The 22,075-nt window shown below is 43.2% G+C and overlaps 1 protein-coding gene across 1 annotated transcript in view; it reads left to right on the top strand.

Annotated features, from left to right (window-relative positions):
* LOC114570262 (uncharacterized) overlaps positions 1–11,165 on the top strand; it is a 46,271-nt gene extending 35,106 nt beyond the window's left edge. The window contains exons 3-5 of the mRNA XM_028600505.1: positions 1,915–2,084; positions 2,558–2,709; positions 10,633–11,165. Of these exons, the coding sequence (XP_028456306.1) occupies positions 1,915–2,084; positions 2,558–2,709; positions 10,633–11,165 (855 nt within the window). The remainder of the gene's footprint in view (positions 1–1,914; positions 2,085–2,557; positions 2,710–10,632) is intronic.
* The last annotated feature ends 10,910 nt before the right edge of the window (positions 11,166–22,075 follow it).

The following is a 22,075-nucleotide window of genomic DNA, read 5'->3' as shown; positions in this document are numbered from 1 at the left end:
GCTTCAGTTTTGGTTTCGTCATTTCTGCAAATGAGAATTAAACATGTAAGGATTATTTACACTGTGATAATAAAATGAGGCATTACTAATATTATTAACGACAGCTCACAGTTTTACTGAAACAGCAGAGTACACAGCAGCATTAAGTAACATCTTCTCTATTCATTTATTCATAAAAACATCTAACAATTTAAATCCTTTCAATACAGTACAGAAAGACTATAGTTGTAATAATTTTAAATGCAAATAAGATAGTTTGAACAATTGCAAAAAGCCTAATTTAAACAAATTTTCATTTATCTGTGGCTGGAATTGTAATTATTATCCTTGATTTGAATGAAGTAATTGTAAATAATTCCATAAGCCACATACCACCTTAGAGAAAATTATCTTAACTGAGCTACGTAAAACAAATTACTAAGAACTAGTAACTGATGTATTACACTAATATGTGGTTTTAAATATACTAACAAATATAATTAGACACACTGCATTTTATAACTGTCTAAACAACATATTAACTGTGTTTCTCTGCCACTACTTCATCAACACACCTGGCCAATATTTTAGTAAATCTACTGTTATTACAAATTACATTAACCACAAGTTTAGATGGACTAGGATAGACAAAAGCAGTAGGAAAACTTCTGAGGCTATATCAAGTTCAATTTACTGTAGAAAATTGAGGAATAGCACCAGACAATAGTAAAGTCAAAATAGTTAATCTGCTGTTAGAGTATCTTCAATCAAAGTTAGCGATGGCTTTTCAAAGTTAGTGCTTAGGTGAGAACGTGTTGAAATTTCCCGTGATTGTACCCGTTATGATGATCTTATATGTGACAATAAGCTAGGCATAAAGAAAGACTTGATTTGCTAAAAGCAGCTAACGTTACCTTATGGCTAACGTTAGCCTACTGCATGTTTCACTTGTTGGAGGAGAGATCATTCATCGTCCCATTAAACTGCTACTTGCATGGTGAAAGGTTTGAACAACAACTTATTGACCTGAATAGATCGCTGTGGTGATAATTGTATCAATTTATTTTACTTACCGATATGAAATGCGTGCAGAGGTGTCGAGAGGCGCGCAGAGAAGGAAGAGCAGCGCAGGTACGTCATCATTGCTTCTTGTTACGCTCAGTCATTGGTTGCGCCTTGAAAGGTCAAAGTTGAAATATGAACTTTGAGCACCGCACCTGGCGGAAATTCCGAGCGGCGCGACGCCAAGGATAGCGCTCTAGCGCTCCATCTAGTTTGGCGGCGCCGCTATCCCCACAGGAAAACAACGAAAAGGCCAGCGCAGAGCGGCGGGTTTACACGCAAACTTTACATGAAATAAAATGCGTTTGAAACATTTAAACATTTACACCAGATTTAAATGAAGCGATGCAATGTTAAGAGGTTGTATGATTAATGAATCGAATATTGTGGCATAGTGTATAAAGCCTATATATAATTTATTTACAAATAATTTATTTACAAATAATATGCTATGTCTCGTCAGTGTGATGCAATATCCGGCAGAACTGCTGGCGAAAACCTTATTTATAGAGTAAATGATAAAAAATAAACATCTGTGAAAAAAGGAGGAGTTGTTATTTTGCCTCTCTTTATGTTTAAACCTTATACACATATCATTTATTGTTATTTTTTATTCCTATTGAGGGCCAGTCATCACCGAGATCAGCTTGAATCGTCATGGTCCCCTATCGTCTATATTTTACGAGGACGGGGCTCCATTAAAGTCTACCTGTACGTTAGAATGTTATTCCGAGAGGGGTGCCCATTACGTTCAATAGTTACGCCAAAGGGTCCTGACCAAACGTCCACATATTACGACTTGGGAGTGAGAACGTGTTGGACAGTCTGATAACATTGAACAGTAATCATATGTTGATCCGTATTCATGATCAGGTTGTGGGAGGAGCTGTTGGAATGGGGATTTCACTTCTTGAGGCGATCGACAACTGGAAACACATGATCAAGAAGAATCATGTGACTGAAGCGAGCCAATCACTGAGAGATACCGCCGACGCTATTCTAAAGATGACCCAGACACTGAGAGGACAGTTTGACGACATGAAGTATGAAGTTTTCAGTTTACTATAGTGTATTAAAGTGATTCCAAAGACAGATAATCGAAAACAAAATAATTTCACCCATGGGACAGATGTTCCTGTCCCGGAAGTACTAGTAAGTAAGTGTCAAGGGCCAGTCAACGCGGAAGATCTGGGTGTTTTTCAAGCTCCATGACTGCTCCGTGCTTAATGCGCTTTTGAGCAACTCTTATCAGAATGAACGGGGCTTTGTGTCGAACGCTGTATCCACTTCTCTTAATACATCCATGACTGTGACCTAAGACCAGTTGACACAATTGCTTGGTCAAATTCAGTTAGAGACTAATGCCAACATCATGCTAGCCAGCAACATGTTACACAAGTTCTTCCCAATTCTTTCACCGAGATCTCATTTAATTGAAAACATTTGTTTACTGACCATCTTTTTGCTGTTAGTTTCTGTATGATTCTAACTGCGAGTTAACTTGTTTCATTCACAGGAAGATGTTTGATGATCTCGCTAAAAGCCAACAAGAACATGAAGAAAAGCTTTCCAGAGAGAAAAACACTCAGGACTGTACAGAAAAGCCAGAGGAAGAGGAAAGTGATGGTGAGGAGGAAGGGAGTGATCAGGAGGAAGAGGAAAGTGATGGTGAGGAGGAAGGGAGTGATCAGGAGGAAGAGGAAAGTGATGGTGAGGAGGAAGGGAGTGATCAGGAGGAAGAGGAGAGTGATGGTGAGGGGGAAGGGAGTGATCAGGAGGAAGAAGAGAGTGATAGCAAGGAAGAAGAGAGCAATAGGGAAGAGACAGAAGAGGATGAGAAAAAGAGACATCAAAAAGAGACTCCAAATAAACCAAGAGGAAAGAGTAAAGAAGTGTTGGAACGGTGCCAGGATCAGAGAAGTAACGGCAGCACTGCTGTGGAAATCCATCACGAGCTTGAGAACAACCAAAGACCTCCTGCAGCAATAAGGGTGGCGTTGCTCAATCTTAGGTCTATGAACAACAAAACATCCAGAATCTTAGAGCTCATAACACAAACCAATCTGGACGTCTTTCTCTCAACAGAGACTTTTCTAAGAGAAGACACCGCAGACAGGGTCCTCCGGGAGGCCTCACCATCAAATTTCAATTTTTATTATCAGACGAGAGCTGGTAGAGGGGGAGGGACAGCGATTCAGTTCACACAGGCATTGCAGAGTCAACAAATTCATTTTGACTTCATAACAACCTTTGAATTTGTTGCAGCAGTTCTGCAACATGAGGAATGGGACGAACCCATCCTTTTTATTAATGTGTATCACAGACCAGGGTACAACTTGACCCAATTCCGCGCATTCCTGGATGAGTTTCAAACACTGTTGGATGAGGTCCTCATCATTAACAGCATCATTGTGACCGGTGATTTCAATATCTGGGTTGATGTTGAAAATAGGCGCGCTACTGATGAGTTTGATTGGCTTTTGTTGATTAACAATCTGGACCAGCATGTACAGGAGCCAACACACCGGGCCGGTCACTTTCTGGATCTGGTGATCACCAGAAATGTCGAAATCTTTGATCTCTTTGTCTTGGAAAACGGAATATCAGATCATTACACAGTTAATTTCAACGCAAGGCCAGTGTCAAAAGATACAAGGGAGAAAACCAAAGAAAGCATGGAACAGGATGAGCAGGCGAAACAATTCAAAAAGAAGGAAGAATAGAAAGTTTATCAGGTTTAGAAAAATAGGGCAACTTCAACAGTATTATTGCAAATTTGGCTTTAAATAGTTTAGTTTAGAATTGGTAAAATGTATGACTCCTTTAAATGAAAGTAGTCTAGCTAATTTTAAATTAAGGTTCAAAAATCAAGTGCAAGAGGACTTGGTTTAAGGTGCATCAAAGACGTTTGGTGTCTGATCAGAGAGACTTCTTTAGATCTGACTGAACGGTAGGGAAATCCAGCTATTAAAGCGCCGTAGGGTCGATGTCTAGATAAAGTTTGATAGTGTTTCTGGCTGTTGTAATGACAGTCGTAATGATTGTCTGAGACCCTCGAGGCCAAGTCTGAACAACCATTGTTGGCATTCTCACATAAGGCCGAATGTGAGCATTTGTTTGAGGATAAAATGGGGACATTATTTTATCATGAATTCATTCATGTAGTACTTCATGAACTATCAGTAAAGTACAAGGATTAATAGTATCTCATGCACGACTTAATGCAGGAACAAAACCTTAATTAATGCATCAGTTAAGGAATTTATAATGTAATATTAATGATGTTCATGTCTTCTTCATTGGTATGTATGTAGTTAAAGTGACAGGCTAAAGAAATGGAATAGTGTTGTAATCATAAACAACTAAAAATTACTTCATTACTTTACTACTTTTTACTAACTTGGACGTATCTGTACACATGAAATGTCTTGACAATTTCTGGTTTGAGGGGGCACAGATGATTGCTGCATGTGACACCATTAATCATATCTTATTATCAACGTTAAAGATGAACCACAAACACAATGAAATCATGAAGAAGTAATGTTTAGTTAGTCATGATAACAACACTACTATTCAGTTTCTTTAGCCTGTCTCTTTAACTACAGATGTACCTTAGAAGAAGATATGAACATCATTAATAAATCAGAACTAATGATGACTGAAACACCTTAATGCATTCATTAACGTATTTTTCCTGCATTAAATCGTGCACGAGATACATGAATGAACACGAATCCTTGTACATTACGGATAGGTCATGAAGTACTACATGCGTGGATTCATGATAATTCATGTACCATTATTATAAAGTGTTACCGCTTAGTTTTGAGATGAAAGGACATATAAACAATAAACAGTAGAGAGAGAAATATAAACATAAAATTGAGAAGTAGCAATGGGGGAATTAAGCCTGTTGTTGAATTTGGGGCTTCAAACGTAGCAAACACACTGTGGCTTGTCTCCAGTAACGTTAGTCCAACAGCTCCACTGTAGTCAGTAGACTTGTGTTTCCTGCTCCTTGGGATCTAATTGGAGATAAAAAGCGGAATTGACCTTTAATTCTCCAATTGGTTGGCTTTGTGGCACACGTGTAACGCTGTGAAAATTTGATCGAGTCTGTTATCGAGAGTTGAGTGCAGAGGTTGAGAGTGATGGAGACATGACCGGAGGGCTGCAGCCTCTACCTCCTCACAGAGGAAGAGTTTTGAGATGATATCAAACATGCATATACATTTATTGAGCACAAAATAGGTGTTTGCTCAAAAGATATTATTTTTTGCCAGTGTTAATTTCTGTTCAAAATGTAATGTGCTTGCAATATATAGTTCTCTGTGCTCAAAACATAGTTACTTGCTCAGGAATGAGGCACATATAGAACGCCATAAACATCAAGTCTGTGATGGTTGGACTAAATGGAATTTTAGCATGTTTCACATTTGAAGTTAGTGGGAAAGATTTTAGAGCTTTGTAGGTCAGGAGAAGGATTTTAAATTCAATCCTGGATTTTACAGGAAGCCAATGCAGAGAAGCTATTACAGGGGAAATATGATCTCTTCTCTTAGGCCGGATACACACTGCCTGCGTGGTGTGAGCGTGGCGTTTCTGTTGCGTGTCAGCTGTGTGGATTTTTCTGTCTTTCCCACCAGAAAGGTGTCTGACGTGGCGCTGCTGCTGCTAGGCTTGTCTGGACACATGGATGTTTTTTTTTAAATTATATTTATATCAAAACCTCAAGACTTTCAAACATCAACATATCATTTATTAATATGTATGCATGTCTAAACGACATATAAACATCTTTTCCTATTCTATTTTGCCTGGAAACACTTCCAACAAGGCTTGCGTATTGCGTGAAAAATAGGCGTCGGTTCTATTTCCAGCAGGTACACGTTTTCGGCACGGCTCAAGCCACGCCTGAGAGGCGCGTGTCACGCAGGCAGTGTGTAATCTCTAACCTGTTACCATGGGAACCCAAATATAAATGGACACGCCACGCAGCTGACACGCTCACGCGACACATCCAGTGTGTAACCGGCCTTATTTCTTGTCAGAACACGTGCTGCAGCATTCTGGATCAGCTGGAGAGTCTTAAGGGACTTATTTGAGCAACCTGACAGTAGGGAATTACAATAGTCCAGCCTGGAAGTAACGAATGCATGGACTAGTTTTTCAGCATCGTTTTGAGACAGGATATTCCTAATTTTGGCAATGTTACGAAGATGAAAAAAGGCTGTTCTCGATGATTGTTTTAGATGGGCGTTGAAGGATATATCCTGATCAAAAATAACTCCTAGATTTCTGACAGTAGTGCTGGAGGCCAGGACAACACCATCCAGAGTAGCTATATCTTTAGATAATGAGGTTCGGAGGTGTTTAGGGCCCAGCACAATACCTTCAGTTTTGTTAGGGTTTAACATCAGAAAATTATAGGTCATACAGGATTTTATATCTTTAATGCACGCTTGAAGTTTAGCTAACTGACTGGTTTCGTCTGGCTTGATTGACAAGTATAATACAGTGAAAGTTAATTGAGTGTTTTCTAATAATATTGCCGGTAACACTTTATTTAGATAGTTTGTAGAGCATCTACAGATTGATTATCAACAGATTATCAGTACATTTCTCAACTGAATGTCTGCAGACTTTCAACAATTAATCTGTAGATGATCTACAAACTATCAACAAAATATCATACTTCCATAACTGAATGAATGTAGACATTCTCAACTGAATGTCTGCAAACTTTCAACAATTAATCTGTAGATGATCTAAAAACTACTTTAATAACTGAATGTCTGTAGACATTCAACAATTAATCTGTAGATGATCTACAAACTTTCAACTCTTTTTATTTTGCTAATCTATATATCTATAGATATACAACTGCTTGAAACAGCACATTTGTAGTGTATCAGTTACATAAATAAATAAATATATATATATTAGGGCTGGGCGATAAAACGATAACGATATGTATCGCGATAGACACATAATCAATATCAATAGAAAATGCGGTCGATAAAACGTTCGAATCAGAAGAAACCAGAGTTTGTGAATCAAGTTTGGTTGCATGAACAAAGGCCCTCACTCTCTGGCAACCTAGCAACGTGGGGAGTGACACTCTAACAGCCAATCATGTAACCGTATCAAGTTTGGTTGCGCCACATCGCTGTCTCGTGTTCTTCAATAACAGAACCGGCGTGGAGTGGAAAGTGAGTGCCGCAGCGAGCGAGGAAATCGTTGATAAAACCATAGACAGTATAAAACAGGAAAAGTCAGTATGGCAGTTTTGGGGATTTTATAAGTCTGACCGTAGTCAGACCAATGTCGTCAGACCGTCGTCCCCACCAACACTGGTACTACCACAAACTAGTTTTACCACTTTAGCCGCGCTCACACTTTGGAGCACAGCCGTATTCGCCATCAACGTCCAACAACATCTGCAGCTGCAACACGGCACAAGCAGCAGACCTCCATGGAGAGGTACTCTGCATCAGCACCTTACTAAACACTACAAGCAGCAGACCTCCATGGAGAGGTACTCTGCATCAGCACCTTACTAAACACTACAAGCAGCAGACCACCATGGAGAGGTACTCTGCATCAGCACCTTACTAAACACTACAAGCAGCAGACCACCATGGAGAGGTACTCTGCATCAGCGCCTTACTAAACGCTACAAAGAAATAACGGAGGCAGACATGCCGAGCACTGTCCAGAAGCCAGGTTACCAACCTAGCACTAAACCTGCAGAAAATAGTTCCTTGTCAGGTTTCTTATATTTAGCTAACACTTTGCACTATTTTATGACACTTTATTAAGCATTTCTTACTTATTCTTTAATTTTGCACCTTAATGTTAAGAGATAATTGTTAAGTGTTCATTGTAATTTTAGACTTGTTTACATTTGAATTATTTGAGTGTTTTCCATGGTTGTGTTGACATTTCTGCTTTTATAACTGAGGGGATTATAATCAGAGCAGGGTTAAGTTTAAAATAAAAATGTTTAAATTTAATATATTTTTCTCCTGGTCCTTATTTTAAATAGGTCATAAAAAATATCAATAATTATCGATATCGACCGATATGAAAAACTTATATCGTGATACAGTTTTCAACCATATCGCCCAGCCCTAATATATACAGTGGGGGAAATAAGTATTTGACCCCTTGCTGATTTTGCAGGTTTGCCCACTTACAAAGAATGCAAAAATCTACAATTTTAATCATATGTACATTCTAACAGTGAAAGACAGAATCCCAAAGAAAATTCCAGAAAATCACATCATATGAATTTATTAAAATTGATAACCATCTGATGAGGAAAAACAAGTATTTGACCCCCTGGACAAACAGCAAGTATTCTGGCTCCTACGAGCCAGTTAGTCTTTCTTTAAGACACAGCCCCAATCCGAACCAATTATCTACATCAAATACACCTGCCTCACCTCGTTACCTGTATAAAAGACACCTGTCAACACCCAAACAACCAGCATCCAACATCACCAGCATGGGCAAGACCAAAGAGCTTTCTACGGACATCAGGGACAAGATTGTTGATCTGCACAAGGCTGGGATGGGCTACAAGAGAATCGGAAAGCAACTTGGAGAGAAAAGATCAACTGTCGGTGCAGTTATCAGGAAATGGAAGAAGCACCACACCACCGCCAACCTCCCTCGGTCTGGGCCTCCACACAAGATCTTGCCTCGTGGGGTGTCCCTGATCATGCGAACGGTGAGGAATCATCCCAAAACCACAAGGGGGGAACTGATGAATCAACTGAAGGCAGCTGGGACCACAGTTACAAAAGAAACGGTTGGTAACACACTACGCCGTCATGGATTGAAATCCTGCAGCGCACGCAAGGTCCCCCTGCTCAAGAAGAAACATGTACAGGCCCGCATGAAGTTCGACATTCACCACCTGGACGACTCAGAAGAGGCTTGGAAGAAGGTGATGTGGTGAGATGAGACCAAAATAGAACTTTTTGGCCTCAACTCAACTCTTCGTGTTTGGAGGGCAAAGAACACAGAGTACAACCCAAAGAACACCATCCCCACCGTCAAGCATGGTGGTGGCAACATCATGCTTTGGGGGTGCTTTTCAGCCAAGGGGACGGGACAACTCCATCGTATTGAGGGGAGGATGGACGGGGCCATGTATCGTGGAATTCTGGACCGACATCTCCTTCCCTCAGTGAGAGAGCTGAAGATGGGTCGAGGGTGGGTGTTTCAGCACAACAACGACCCTAAGCACACCGCCAAAGCAACAAAAGAGTGGCTGAAGAAGAAGCACATCAAGGTTCTGGAGTGGCCTAGCCAGTCTCCAGACCTGAATCCGATTGAAAATCTTTGGAGGGAGCTTAAAATTCGAGTTGCCAGGCGACAACCTCGGAACCTGAATGATTTGGAGGCTGTCTGCAGGGAGGAGGGCCAACATCCCTGCCGAAATGTGCACAAACCTTGTCACCAACTATAAAAACCGTTTGACATCTGTGCTGGCCAATAATGGCTTTTCTACAAAATATTAACATGCTGTTTGTCCAGGGGGTCAAATACTTGTTTTTCCTCATCAGATGGTTATCAATTTTAATAAATTCATATGATGTGATTTTCTGGAATTTTCTTTGGGATTCTGTCTTTCACTGTTAGAATGTACATATGATTAAAATTGTAGATTTTTGCATTCTTTGTAAGTGGGCAAACCTGCAAAATCAGCAAGGGGTCAAATACTTATTTCCCCCACTATATATATATATATATATATACACACACATATATACACTCAACAGCTTTGCTACAACTTATTTGTAGCTTGTCAATAGTGTCTCTAAAGTATTTTTAACCATTTACATCTACCGCAAATCTCTAAGTCTATTAGCAGCCTCGTAGATGTACTGCCATCTTTCCAACAGTACGTGGATGTTCCCACAAGAAAAGAGAACACTTTGACTTGTCTTATGGTAATATAACGGATTCCTTCAGCGCTCGGACTCGCCCTCCACTCGACTTTTCTGACCACAATGTTGTGTTCCTCCTCCCGCAAAACAAACCGGAACTGAAACGCATCAAGCCACAAACCCACAGCATCACCCAGTGGTCGGAAGACGCCATTGCACAGCTGCAGGGCTCTCTCGCCTGCACCGACTGGGGCGTTTTTCAGGGAAGTCTGGATGAACAGACTTCAATGATAACGGACTACATAAAGTTCTGCATCACCACCACTATTCCAACAAAAATGATCACCATATACCTGGATCAACCCCCATATCAAGCACAATCTCAAGGAAAAACAGAAAGCTTCCAAGCAGAAGGACTGGGCCGCTCTCAAACTACTCAACAAACAAAGTGAAATACAAAGATAAACTGGAGCGGGAATTTAGTAACATGAACACAAAACAAGCTTTCCAACGAGTCGAACTGGACAGGAACAAAAACAGAACCACATCACAGCACCAGACCCATTAACCTTTGCTAACACCCTAAACAGCTTTTTTGCCCGGTCTGACACCTATGACTACTCTGCCACATGTGAGGACTTGCTTAGTGCCCTCCCTCGCCAAGTACCCACATACCCCTCTTTCACAGAAGAGGATGTCCGACAGCAGCTGGTCAGACAACACCTGGACCCACATCAATTTGCATACAGACCCAGACGAGGTACGGAGGATGCAGTGGCATGTCTTCTTCATCTCATCCTTCAACATCTACAGACATCTGGCAACTTTGTCTCAGTCCTTTTCATCGACTTCAGTTCTGCCTTCAACACAATCCATCATCACCAGCTCATCAAAAAATTACATCACCTCAACATCTCCTCACCTCTCATCCACTGGATCCATATCTTCCTCGGCAACAGACCACAGACCGTGAGAATTGGTTCAACAACATCATCAACCATCATCACCAACACTGGAGCCCCCCAGGGCTGTGTTCTCAGCCCTTTTCTCTACACCCTGTACACCAATGACTGCAATAGCTCTTCAACCGTCACCACCTACTACAAATATGCTGATGACACTGCCATAGTTGGATTACTCAACAATAACAACTCTGTCTCAGCGTACCTGGACTCAATTTCACAGTTTTCCCAATGGTGTCAGGACAATTACCTTCAATAAAACATAGATAAAACAAAAGAAGTGGTCATCTACACATCTGAATCACCACCTGGACTGAACCATACCCACATCTATGGCTAACCAGTTGAACAGGTCAGCAGTTTTACATATCTGGGACTCACTATGGACAATAAGCTCAACTTTAAGGAACATGTCAATAACATTCAGAAACGCGCACAACAAAGACTACATGTCATCCGCAAACTGAAAGCCCTTTCTGTTGCTCCACACCTCCTGCTCATACTCTACAAAAGTATTATCCAGCCCACACTGCTGTACTGCTCACCATGTTTTTACACAATGCTAACCGCCATCTGCAAATATACACACATATAGCCTCTAAGATAATCGGTCTCCCCACACGCAGCTTCTCACACATGAATGACACAGCCATCACACACCTCGCACGTACCAGAGCAGCTGACACAGACCATCCCCTGAATCCATTCTTCACACTACTTCCATCCGGCCGCAGATACAGAGAACTAAACTGGACTAAAGCTTGTTTCAAAAAAGTTTTGTCCCCACCGCTATCACAATGCTGAACAAACTATAATACTTTAACCACCATCTCAGTTGACTTGCAAAGTTCGCACATTTGATATGTCTATATATGGGTGTCTTAATGTGATGTTTTTGTATATGTGTTTTATGTTTTATGTGTTCTATATGTGGTGCTGTGCTATGGAAAGAAGAGGAAGATGTGTTGAAATGATTATTCCTATGGGACAATAAAGACTATCTATCTATCACTAAGGCATCTGTAACACTTTTACAACACATCTGATGTCATTCAAGTAACTCTCTGTAGTATGCTTTGTGACTATCCAAATAAAGTGAAACACAAGTGAAACCTAGTCGACTGTTTATGGCTATTATCTACTTCACATTAACAAAATATATATATTGATCAACATGTTCAGTGCGTTCACAAACTCTAGAAATAATCTATAGATATGCCATATGACTATCCAAATAAAGTGAAATTTATTTTATTGGTTATGGCTTATCTACTTCACATTAACAAAACATCTACTGATCAACATGTTCAGTATATTCATAAACTCATACTTCCTTCTTGTAGGTCTGCCATGTCCTCTCAATGTTCTGTATGTGTAGACCTGTAGCTGGGTCGACGTCATTTTGACTGTGGTTGACCTTCACATGTCTGTAGCCTTCCTGTGAAAGACTTGAATAATCTCTCCACTCATCACTTACTACCGTACTCTGAGGTTTTTTTATGTGCTTCTTGATAATAGGAACTAAGGTAGCCTTGTTCCTCCTCTTCACTAGACGAAGGACGGGTCGTCTGGAGTTGCCCCGTATCTCCAACATCCCAAATACCCACGTATTTATCCTCCATGTGTTACCAAAGTGTCCTCTGGCATACTGAAATAAATTAATGTTTAAATATAATGAGTGGACAAGGAATCTGCCAACACTTTGAAGAGACTTGTCAGTTAAAACAATAAAAAATAATTTTGTAGTACAAGATATTGAGCTGGTTTGCAAGATCAATTTGAATAGAATTGAATGAACCATGTTGTTCGTACAGATTTGTAGATAATGTCTTTTTTTCTGCGTGCAAATTTAGTGTTGATATTGCAGATTTTGACTTGAAAGCTATAGAATAACTTAGCAACAGAATACATACCTTTCTTTTATGACAGAATTTGCTTTCATCAATGTGGATAAGGATATCAACTCCACCTATTCTCTGCCCTTTTTGCTTCCGATGCTTTCTCATGCTTTTAAGACAGATGTGCCGAAGTTTCTTTGCCATCCTTGAGAGTGTGGCGCTACTCTTAGAAATCCCATCTTGCAACATGTCCACTTGCCGCATATACAAACCTTGTGAAAATCTGGAAACATAATGTTAGACATCTGATTCATTATTGTGAAGAATGTTTATACATTTTTAAAACACATTGCATGTTTTACAGGTAATTTAGCATTATGTGGCTAATTCTCAGTGGACATTATACAGTTTGTGTGAGATATTGTATAGTTTTCAGTAAAGAAATTGAGAAAGGAAATTTACACATTCATTCATCCACTCAAAACAGGTCTGTATACTTGTTAAATTCACAGTTTCTCGACTATGCTTTCAACCATCTATAGTTAAAAGCACAACCAAATTCCAGCAAGTCAATACCCTAAAATAGATAAGAAATATAGCTGCACCATCACAAATACAACACTGTTTTTTTCTGGAGCAATGGTGTGACCAAACAAAAATATATTAAGTGCATATACAAGTAAAATCAGGTAACTGCGTCCAATGCAAAAAGAATGTCAATTTAAAAGTACAATAAACCAATATGATAAAAATGTGAAATATGTTAAGTTGAAAGGAAAACAAATATTGTTTTCTATGTGTTTAATCTAATGGCACAACCAACCTAACTGGATTTGAAGAATATAATGCAAGTAATCAATGGTGTTTAACAGTTATCAAAGTTGTGTCTTCTGAAGCAATATAGAGGGTGTCAAATGAAGCATTGTTTCTGGGCATTAGTGACATGCAAGTTCACTTCTTTCTACATTGCTTGTCCAACCTAAAACTCCGACATGTCAAGTGTGAGCTGTCACTCACTTGTCAATGTGAAGTTGCAGGCCCCCAACCTACCTGAGGGAGAAACCCTCGCTGACCATAGAAGTTACTGCAGTTACCTTTTATCCAGTTCATCTTCACTTCATTTGTAAAGTGGGAGGTCCCGGAGCGCAGAGGGGGGTGGATCCAGCGACTCAAAACGGGGGTTGGAGGTAACGCAACAAAAAAATAAAAATTACACTGCCTAACTTCTCTGACTAATAATACCTAAACAACGCTGTGTGTACATCAGGGCAATGTTTACTTTTATTTCAGAACACGCACTACATCGGTGCGAAATGTAAAAAAATAAAATAAAATACACTGCAACAATCATTTTCACAAGCAGCAATTATCCATCGGACTATTAAATTAACCAAAAAAAACACTGTGGTCTGCACATTCTTGATCGGCAGAAACAGGTTTTGCTTGTTTGCGATCCAACTGGCCAGCGTATTTGAACAAATTCAGCAAACTTTTCCCCGGAGTTAAATGAGGCATGCTCAAGCAGCACACGAGCTTGTGTCACTAGAAGTGCAGCACTGCGCTGTTGAAGTGCCTCCCCTCCCTCCCTCCCTCAAAGGAATAGGAGTGTTTCATTAATATTATTATTAGTGTTTTTGTTGTTATTATTAATAATTGCTCAGATTTACACAACAAAAGATTTGACACATGGCACTGACAATTCAACCAAATACAAAGTATTTATTCAATTTCCGCATGGTGACTTATGATGTGGGGGGGGTATGGGGGTCCTTTCTGAATCAATTGATGCTGGAAATCTTTATGTAAAAGGCAAACATAGATTATAATCCAAATATAAAAACATAATGGAATATATGGAAGTAATGCTCTCAGGCATTCTGTATTGTTTCATCTATTTATTCTCCTGTAGATCAGCTTTTCTAATTCTATCTGAGTCAACACACATGTAGCCTAGAGGCATCATTTACTCTTCCCTTTTCTTTTGCATCTTTTGTTGAGGAAGTAACCTCCTTAAATGTGCATATGACAATTATTCACGTCAATTATAAATTAATTAATTTTAATGAATTAATAAACCCCTGGACTGTAATATTTCAGATTTGTTTGAGCAAGATTTCTGCTCATGTCCAAAACTTTGTGCACATTCAAAATATATCTGTTGTAAAAAAGGCCATGCCCTGAGTATGCATTCCCATTATGTATCAACTGTGTCTGATCACATGCTCTGCATGTGCACTCTCTGTTCCCACCCTGACAACGGCCCCTGAACGCAGCAGCGAGTGAGAAGCACGGAGGAGCAGACATCAGCTGGACTTGAGTTTAGACTGCAGCGATTTTTGACGGACAGTTTCTTTTCCGTGTGTGCGTCCATGGAAATGTGAGTTTAATTGTTGTGTTAAGTAACACACCGTAAGTGTTTACTAGCCGTGAATGTATTTAGGTTTCTGTTAGCTTACAACAGGATTCAGAGCTAGCTGCTAGCTTGTAATAGTCTGTTTAACTGTTCTACATTTAATAGCTATTGTTTTCTATGCTGTGCACTGAATATTTCGGTTGTTTATTTAGTTTAAATGCTTGTTATAATTCTTATGACTGTCATTTATATAGGTTACATGAATGCCATGTGCTTGCTAATCTTTAATTGATAGCTCATTGCAGTCCAGTTACTATCGTTAGCCATTAACATTGCTCTGTGCATGCTATTTGTAGCTGGCTATGTTTTAGCTTAGGTTTGCCTTTGCTATTGGTCTGTAACTATTCTTTCTAAACAGTCTGTATTGCTGTGCTTTGTTGTTACAGAACCACACACGCACAGAAACACAAGCCTATTTGTTTATATAAACCATCTAAACTGCAACCCTGGACTCTGCATCTCCTTTCTCCCCACACTCTCACCTGAACATTGGAATAGTGTCCTGACCCGACACCCTGAAGCGATTGCTGCCACACCTATTAACCCATATTTACACCTTCTATCATACAATTTTGGTCCTTCGAGCCGGAACCAGCAACTGCGTCAGTCCAAGATGTTCAGGCCAGATGAAAGAGACTCAGAAAGAGATGTGGACCGCCCACGCAGACAGAGCCACCTGCCATCATACCTTCAGGACTATGAGGTCAGTTACCCTATCAGGCATCGCAGTCCAGTGGATGAGCAGGCCAGACATGCTATCACTGCGGATGTTTTAGGATGTATCCGTAGCATGAAAGAGGACAATGACAAACTGCGTAAAGATGTGCAACGCCTTACAGACATGATCGCCAGCTCTCCTGCACTAGCTCCTTCATATGTCATGTCACGGCCCAGACAACTTGAGGATCATGGGACATCATACACACCTGCACCCATTAGTAAACTGACGGCACATAGTGGTCATCAGGACCCACGTCAGAGTGAAAATGCTCTACAGGTGCAATTCAGTGATGAGTCTTCTTCCCCACAATACCGCCAACATGACCCAATTACAGAGCTTAGTGACAGTCTAAAGGGAGCAGGTCTGTCCAGTCATCAGCATGCAGTATCTTCTCCATTAGCTTCTGGTGAGTCAACCCCTTGCTACAAAGACGCCTTTCAGCAAACACCAGAAGCCAGATCGTCCCCCATGCCTCGAGGTTTGACGACAGTAGACCCACTGCCGCCGCCGCAACACCAAGAAGACACACACTGCTCTCCAACTGGTGCTGTTCAGCGTCAGTCCGCTATCAGCTATCATCCTCATAGTGGCGCTACATCCAGTACACCTGATGTTAGGACTCGTTCTTTGCCTAATGATGCCTATCGTTGCCCTGATGACAGCTACAGCCCTCCCTATGATGCTACGTACCATCGGCGTGATGACAAGTTCCGCCCATTTCCTGTTGATACTTATCGTCGCTATGACAACAGCCACATTTACCCTGCTGAGTCATATCGACAACCTAGTCTGCAAGCCCAACGTAATGACCCCCCCTATTGGGAAGGTGGCAGGAATCACCCTTCAGATCGGAGAGGCTATCCTGAGGATCGCTATCGTTCTGCTAATGGCTATGACACCTATTATGGCCTTGATGGTCAGTACCAGCATTGGAATGAGCGTTTCCCAGATGATCGATATTATGACTACCTGCACCCAGCAGAGCGGCCTCAGGCTCGACCCCCCTTTGGCAGACACCCACATGTGGAGACATATAGCGGACCTAAGCCGACAATCCCCGACCTCAAACACGAGGACCCACGTGAGTTCGCAAGATTGAAGCTCGCGTTGGACAACATCCTCCCACCTGATGCTTCAGAACGCTTTAAGTTCCAGATACTGACTGACCACCTGAAGTGTGAAGAAGCACTGCTAATTGCTGATTCATACAGTAACGGCCTGTTCCCATTCAGCGATACCATGAGGGCACTCACCGAAATGTACGGTCAACCTCAACTGCTGGCCTTGAAGCGAATCTCTAATTTGATGGATGGACCAAACATCAAGAGTGGTGACATTAAAGCCTTCAAGTCATTTGCCCTCCAAGTCCGTGCATTAGTGGGCATGTTGCACCAGTTGGGAGGCCAGGGCTGGACAGAGTTAAGATGTGGCTCACACGTATCTCGCCTCTTAGCTAAGTTGCCACACGACCTAAGAGCCAACTTCCAGAGATTTGTGAACCCCATCCGCATTCCAATCCCAACACTGCTTGACCTAGCTGATTGGCTTGAATATGAGGTTCGTGTACAGGTAGATGGAGGTCAGTACTGTAGCAATTCAGGTCAAGAGAAGCAAGCCCCACGCCGAGACAGGCGTACAGAGTACAAGTCCCAGAAGACCACTACTATTCTCCATGGTAGTCAGCAGGAGAGACCAGAGAAAGCTACAACTGTATCTGTATCGGAGACGACACAGGATAAGCCAAAGAAGTACTGTCCCTTCTGTGACTCGGTGCAGCACTATCTTAACCAGTGCAGCAACTTTAAACCCTTGTCGATTGAGCAGAAGACAGAGTGGATAAAGGGGAACCAGAGGTGCTGGAGATGTGGCCGTGATCACCAAGCAGCAAAGTGTACACTCAAGGCCAAGTGCAAACAGTGCGAAAGAAAGCACCTTGAGGTTCTTCATGAGGTCAATATCAGCCAAAACGCTTCAGCGTCGGATAAACCCAAGGTTACTGGAGAAAGCACTTGCTTGGTGAGTTCTATCTCAGAGACCCTGTACCTAGATCGGCCGACATGCAGCAGCCAGGTATTACTCAAGTTGAGTCGTGTTATCCTCCAGAGCGGCGACAAGGTACTTGAGACCTATGCTATATTGGATGATGGTTCAGAACGCACCATACTTTTGCATGAAGCTGCTGATTACTTAGGCTTGCACAGGGAATCTGAAGACCTGGCGCTCCGCACTGTCCGACAAGAGGTTCGTACCATCCACGGAGCTACAGTGTCATTCTCTGTGTCTTCCGCATCACAGCCTGGCTCTTCATTCCAGATCCACAGAGCTTTCACTGCAAAGGAACTTGGCCTCGCCCGCCATACGTACCCAGTCAAAGCTCTGCAGGAAAGGTACCGTCACCTTAAGGACCTGCCACTGCCAAGCATCAAGGAGGCACAGCCGTTGCTGCTCATCGGGTCAGATTACCCTCATCTCATCACTCCTGTGGAACCGGTACGCCTCGGCCCTCCTGGTGGACCTGCAGCCGTACACACCAGACTTGGGTGGGTTCTACAAGGCCCATCAAAATTCCTGCGCCAACGGCTCACTCCGCAGCAGTGTCTTTTTACATCCTGTGCTCATCCAGAAGCTGAGCTCTTCAGCCATGTGGAGAAACTGTGGCAGCTGGATACCTTGCCGTATCGAAGTGAGCGGCTCATCACTAGGTCGAAGCAAGACACAGAGGCAGTCCGACAGCTTGAGGAGAAGACAAACAGGATTGAGGTGAACGGAGTCAGAAGGTATGCCACCCCGTTACTGTGGAAGAAAAACCTCCCCCTTCTCCATGCACCAAAGGAGGCAGTGTTGACTCAGCTGCGTGGGACAGAAAGACGACTGGCCAGAGAACCGGAAAGGGCGGCGACCTACTCCAAGGAGATCCACAAGTTGCTTGAGGCTGGCTATGTCACACCCATGTCACCGACAGAGGCTAAAGGGAGCAGCCACTCGTGGTTCATCCCGCACCACATGGTGCACCACAACGGGAAGGACAGGATAGTCTTCAATTGCTCCTTCACATACAAGGGCCAGAACCTGAATGACCACCTCCTGCCGGGCCCCACATTGGGAGCTAGCCTTTTGGGAGTCCTCCTTCGATTCAGGGAACACCCAATCGCCATCAGCAGTGACGTTAAAGGGATGTTCCACCAGGTTCGTCGGCTGGAAGAAGACAGACCATTCCTACGTTTCCTGTGGCGCGACATGAAGGTAGATGAAGAACCGACGGTCTACGAGTGGCAAGTGCTTCCATTCGGGACCACATGCAGCCCATGTTGTGCTATCTTTGCACTCCAAGCACATGTCCAGAGACACACTGAGCCAGGAGAAGATGCCCGTCTGTCAATAGAACGCTGTTTTTATGTTGACAACTGTTTGCAGAGTCTTCCCTCCGAAGAGCAAGCTAAAAAGTTGGTCAACAGACTGCATTCCCTCCTCATGGCGGGTGGATTTGAACTTCGCAATGGGCTAGCAATGTGCCCACAGTCATTGACAACATACCTGAAGAGTCTAGGTCAGAGAGCAGCATCCTCTGGTTCAACCAGGAGATGGCTGACCCCAAGAGCGTACTCTCGGGACTCATATGGCATTGCAAGTCTGATACACTGCATTACAAGCATCACCAGAGTGAAAGTCCAGAGCCTACCATGCGCAACATCTATCGACTGCTCGCTCAACAGTACGACCCTCTCGGATTTATCATTCCATACACCACGAGAGCCAAGGTCATCGTGCAACGTCTCTGGGACAAGAAAAGAGGATGGGACGATCCTCACCTACCAGAAGACCTTCTCCAAGCCTGGCAGTTGTGGGAAAGTGAGCTTCCCCAGCTGGCACAGATCACTCTGCCAAGATGTTACACTGACCACAGTTGGAATTGCAGCAACAGCAGTCGCAGCATTCACATGTTCTGTGACGCCCTGAGCGCGTGCGTATGGGTCTGTGGCGTACCTGCGTCAAGGGGACAGAGGAGAAGTCCATGTTGTCTTCTTGGCTGCAAGATCAAGAGTCGCGCCTAAGAAGCAGCTTTCAATCCCCAGGCTGGAACTGTGTGGAGCCCTCACAGGAGCGCAGTTAGCTTCAGTTCTTAAGAGAGAGCTCACCCTTGACATCCAGGAGGTGGTGTACTGGACAGACTCAACCACAGTACTTAACTGGCTTCAGTCAGATTCATGCCGGTATAAAGTGTTTGTGGGAACCAGAGTTGCAGAAATACAAGAGCTGTCTGACCCTACAGCCTGGCGCTATATTGATTCAGCAACCAATCCTGCTGATGATATTACAAGAGGGAAAACACTGACTCAGCTTGCTGGAGAGAATCGCTGGAGTAAAGGGCCACCTTTCCTTCAGTTGTCGGCCAAGCATTGGCCGAAGGCACCAGAGGGAGACACTACAGAAGAGGTAGAAGAGCTGAGGAAGACAACGTTCAGCGGTCTGCTCACAGGAACAACAAGTCCTACAATACCTGATGTTCAGCAGTTCAGCACATATCAGGAACTTCTGGAAGCTACTGCACAGTTGCTCCACGGGGCGGCCGATAGCACCACTCAGCCTGCCGCCGATGACTACTCTAAAGCCGAGTTGGCCCTCCTGAGACATGCTCAGATGGAGAGCTTTCCTGAAGAGTTTACACTTATCAAGTCAGGAAAGACCATCCCGACAAGCAGCAGATTGCTTACCCTTGCTCCCGAATACGATGAGTCTTCTGACCTGATCCGAGTTGGAGGTAGACTCCGTAGGTGTAACAGCCTGAGCCAGGATGTTCTGCACCCCGTCCTTCTAGCTCCCACTCACCCAGTCACAAAGCTCCTAATCCAGCACTGTGATAAGCAGTTGCATCACCCTGGAGCTGAACGTGTCTTCGCTGAGCTGCGCAGGAGGTACTGGATATTGAGAGGTAGAGAAGCAGTGAGGAGGCATCAGCATAACTGTCCTGAGTGCAGGAAGTGGAGAGGCCAACCAGTGGTCCCGAGAATGGCAGATTTGCCCCCCTCAAGTCTGAGGCTTTTTCGACCTGCCTTCTTTTCAACAGGGGTGGATTGCTTCGGCCCTATGCTCGTCAAAATAGGCAGACGAACTGAAAAAAGATGGGGCATCCTGTACAAGTGTCTTACCACGAGGGCAGTCCACCTCGACCTGCTGGCGAATATGGACTCTAATTTCTTTCTAATGTCCCTCAGACGCTTCATTGCTCGTAGGGGAAAGCCCTTTGAGCTTTTATCCGATCAAGGCACCAACTTCAAAGGAGGAAGTAGAGAGCTGCATGAAGCATTCAATACCCTGGAGCCTGCCCTCAGAGATCTGCTAGCAGCAGAACAGATCCGGTTCCGCTTCAATCCACCCGGAGCTCCCCACTTTGGTGGGTCGTGGGAAAGAGAGGTGCGATCGGTGAAGACAGCCCTCCGAACCACACTAGGAGCTCAAACTGTACCCGAGGAAGTGTTGATGACTGTCTTGATTGAGGTGGAGAGCATCCTCAACTCTAGGCCCCTGGGCTATGTCTCCACGGACATTGCAGACCCGGATCCTGTTACACCCAACTCCTTGTTGATGGGGCGGCCGGACTCCTCCCTGCCACAAGTCGTTTACCCAGAGACAGAACTGCTTAGTCGCAAAAGGTGGAGACATACTCAAGTCCTAGCCGATCATTTCTGGAGGCACTTCATACAGCATTTCTTGCCCACCTTGCAAGCACGACAGAAATGGAATATTGATGAAGAGGACATCACCATTGGGACGGTAGTTCTCATTGTAGATCAGCAGGCTCCAAGGGCTCTGTGGCAAGTAGGAACCGTAAAGACTGTCGTACCTGGAGCAGACGGCCGTGTGAGGACTGCAGTTGTCCAAGTGAAGGATCGTACCTACACTCGTCCAGTTGCACGGCTCATCAGACTGCCTGCTTTCCCCCGAGATGCTGCCGAGCCATAATGGACCCTGAAAACAAATTTGCATACCAAATTTGGGGGCGGCTGTAAAAAAGGCCATGCCCTGAGTATGCATTCCCATTATGTATCAACTGTGTCTGATCACATGCTCTGCATGTGCACTCTCTGTTCCCACCCTGACAACGGCCCCTGAACGCAGCAGCGAGTGAGAAGCACGGAGGAGCAGACATCAGCTGGACTTGAGTTTAGACTGCAGCGATTTTTGACGGACAGTTTCTT

The sequence above is a fragment of the Perca flavescens genome, chromosome 15 (assembly GCF_004354835.1).
Source record: "Perca flavescens isolate YP-PL-M2 chromosome 15, PFLA_1.0, whole genome shotgun sequence".
NCBI lineage: Eukaryota > Metazoa > Chordata > Actinopteri > Perciformes > Percidae > Perca > Perca flavescens.
The sequence above is the reverse complement of the archived record's forward strand: the minus strand, read 5'-3'. Positions and strand labels throughout refer to the sequence as shown.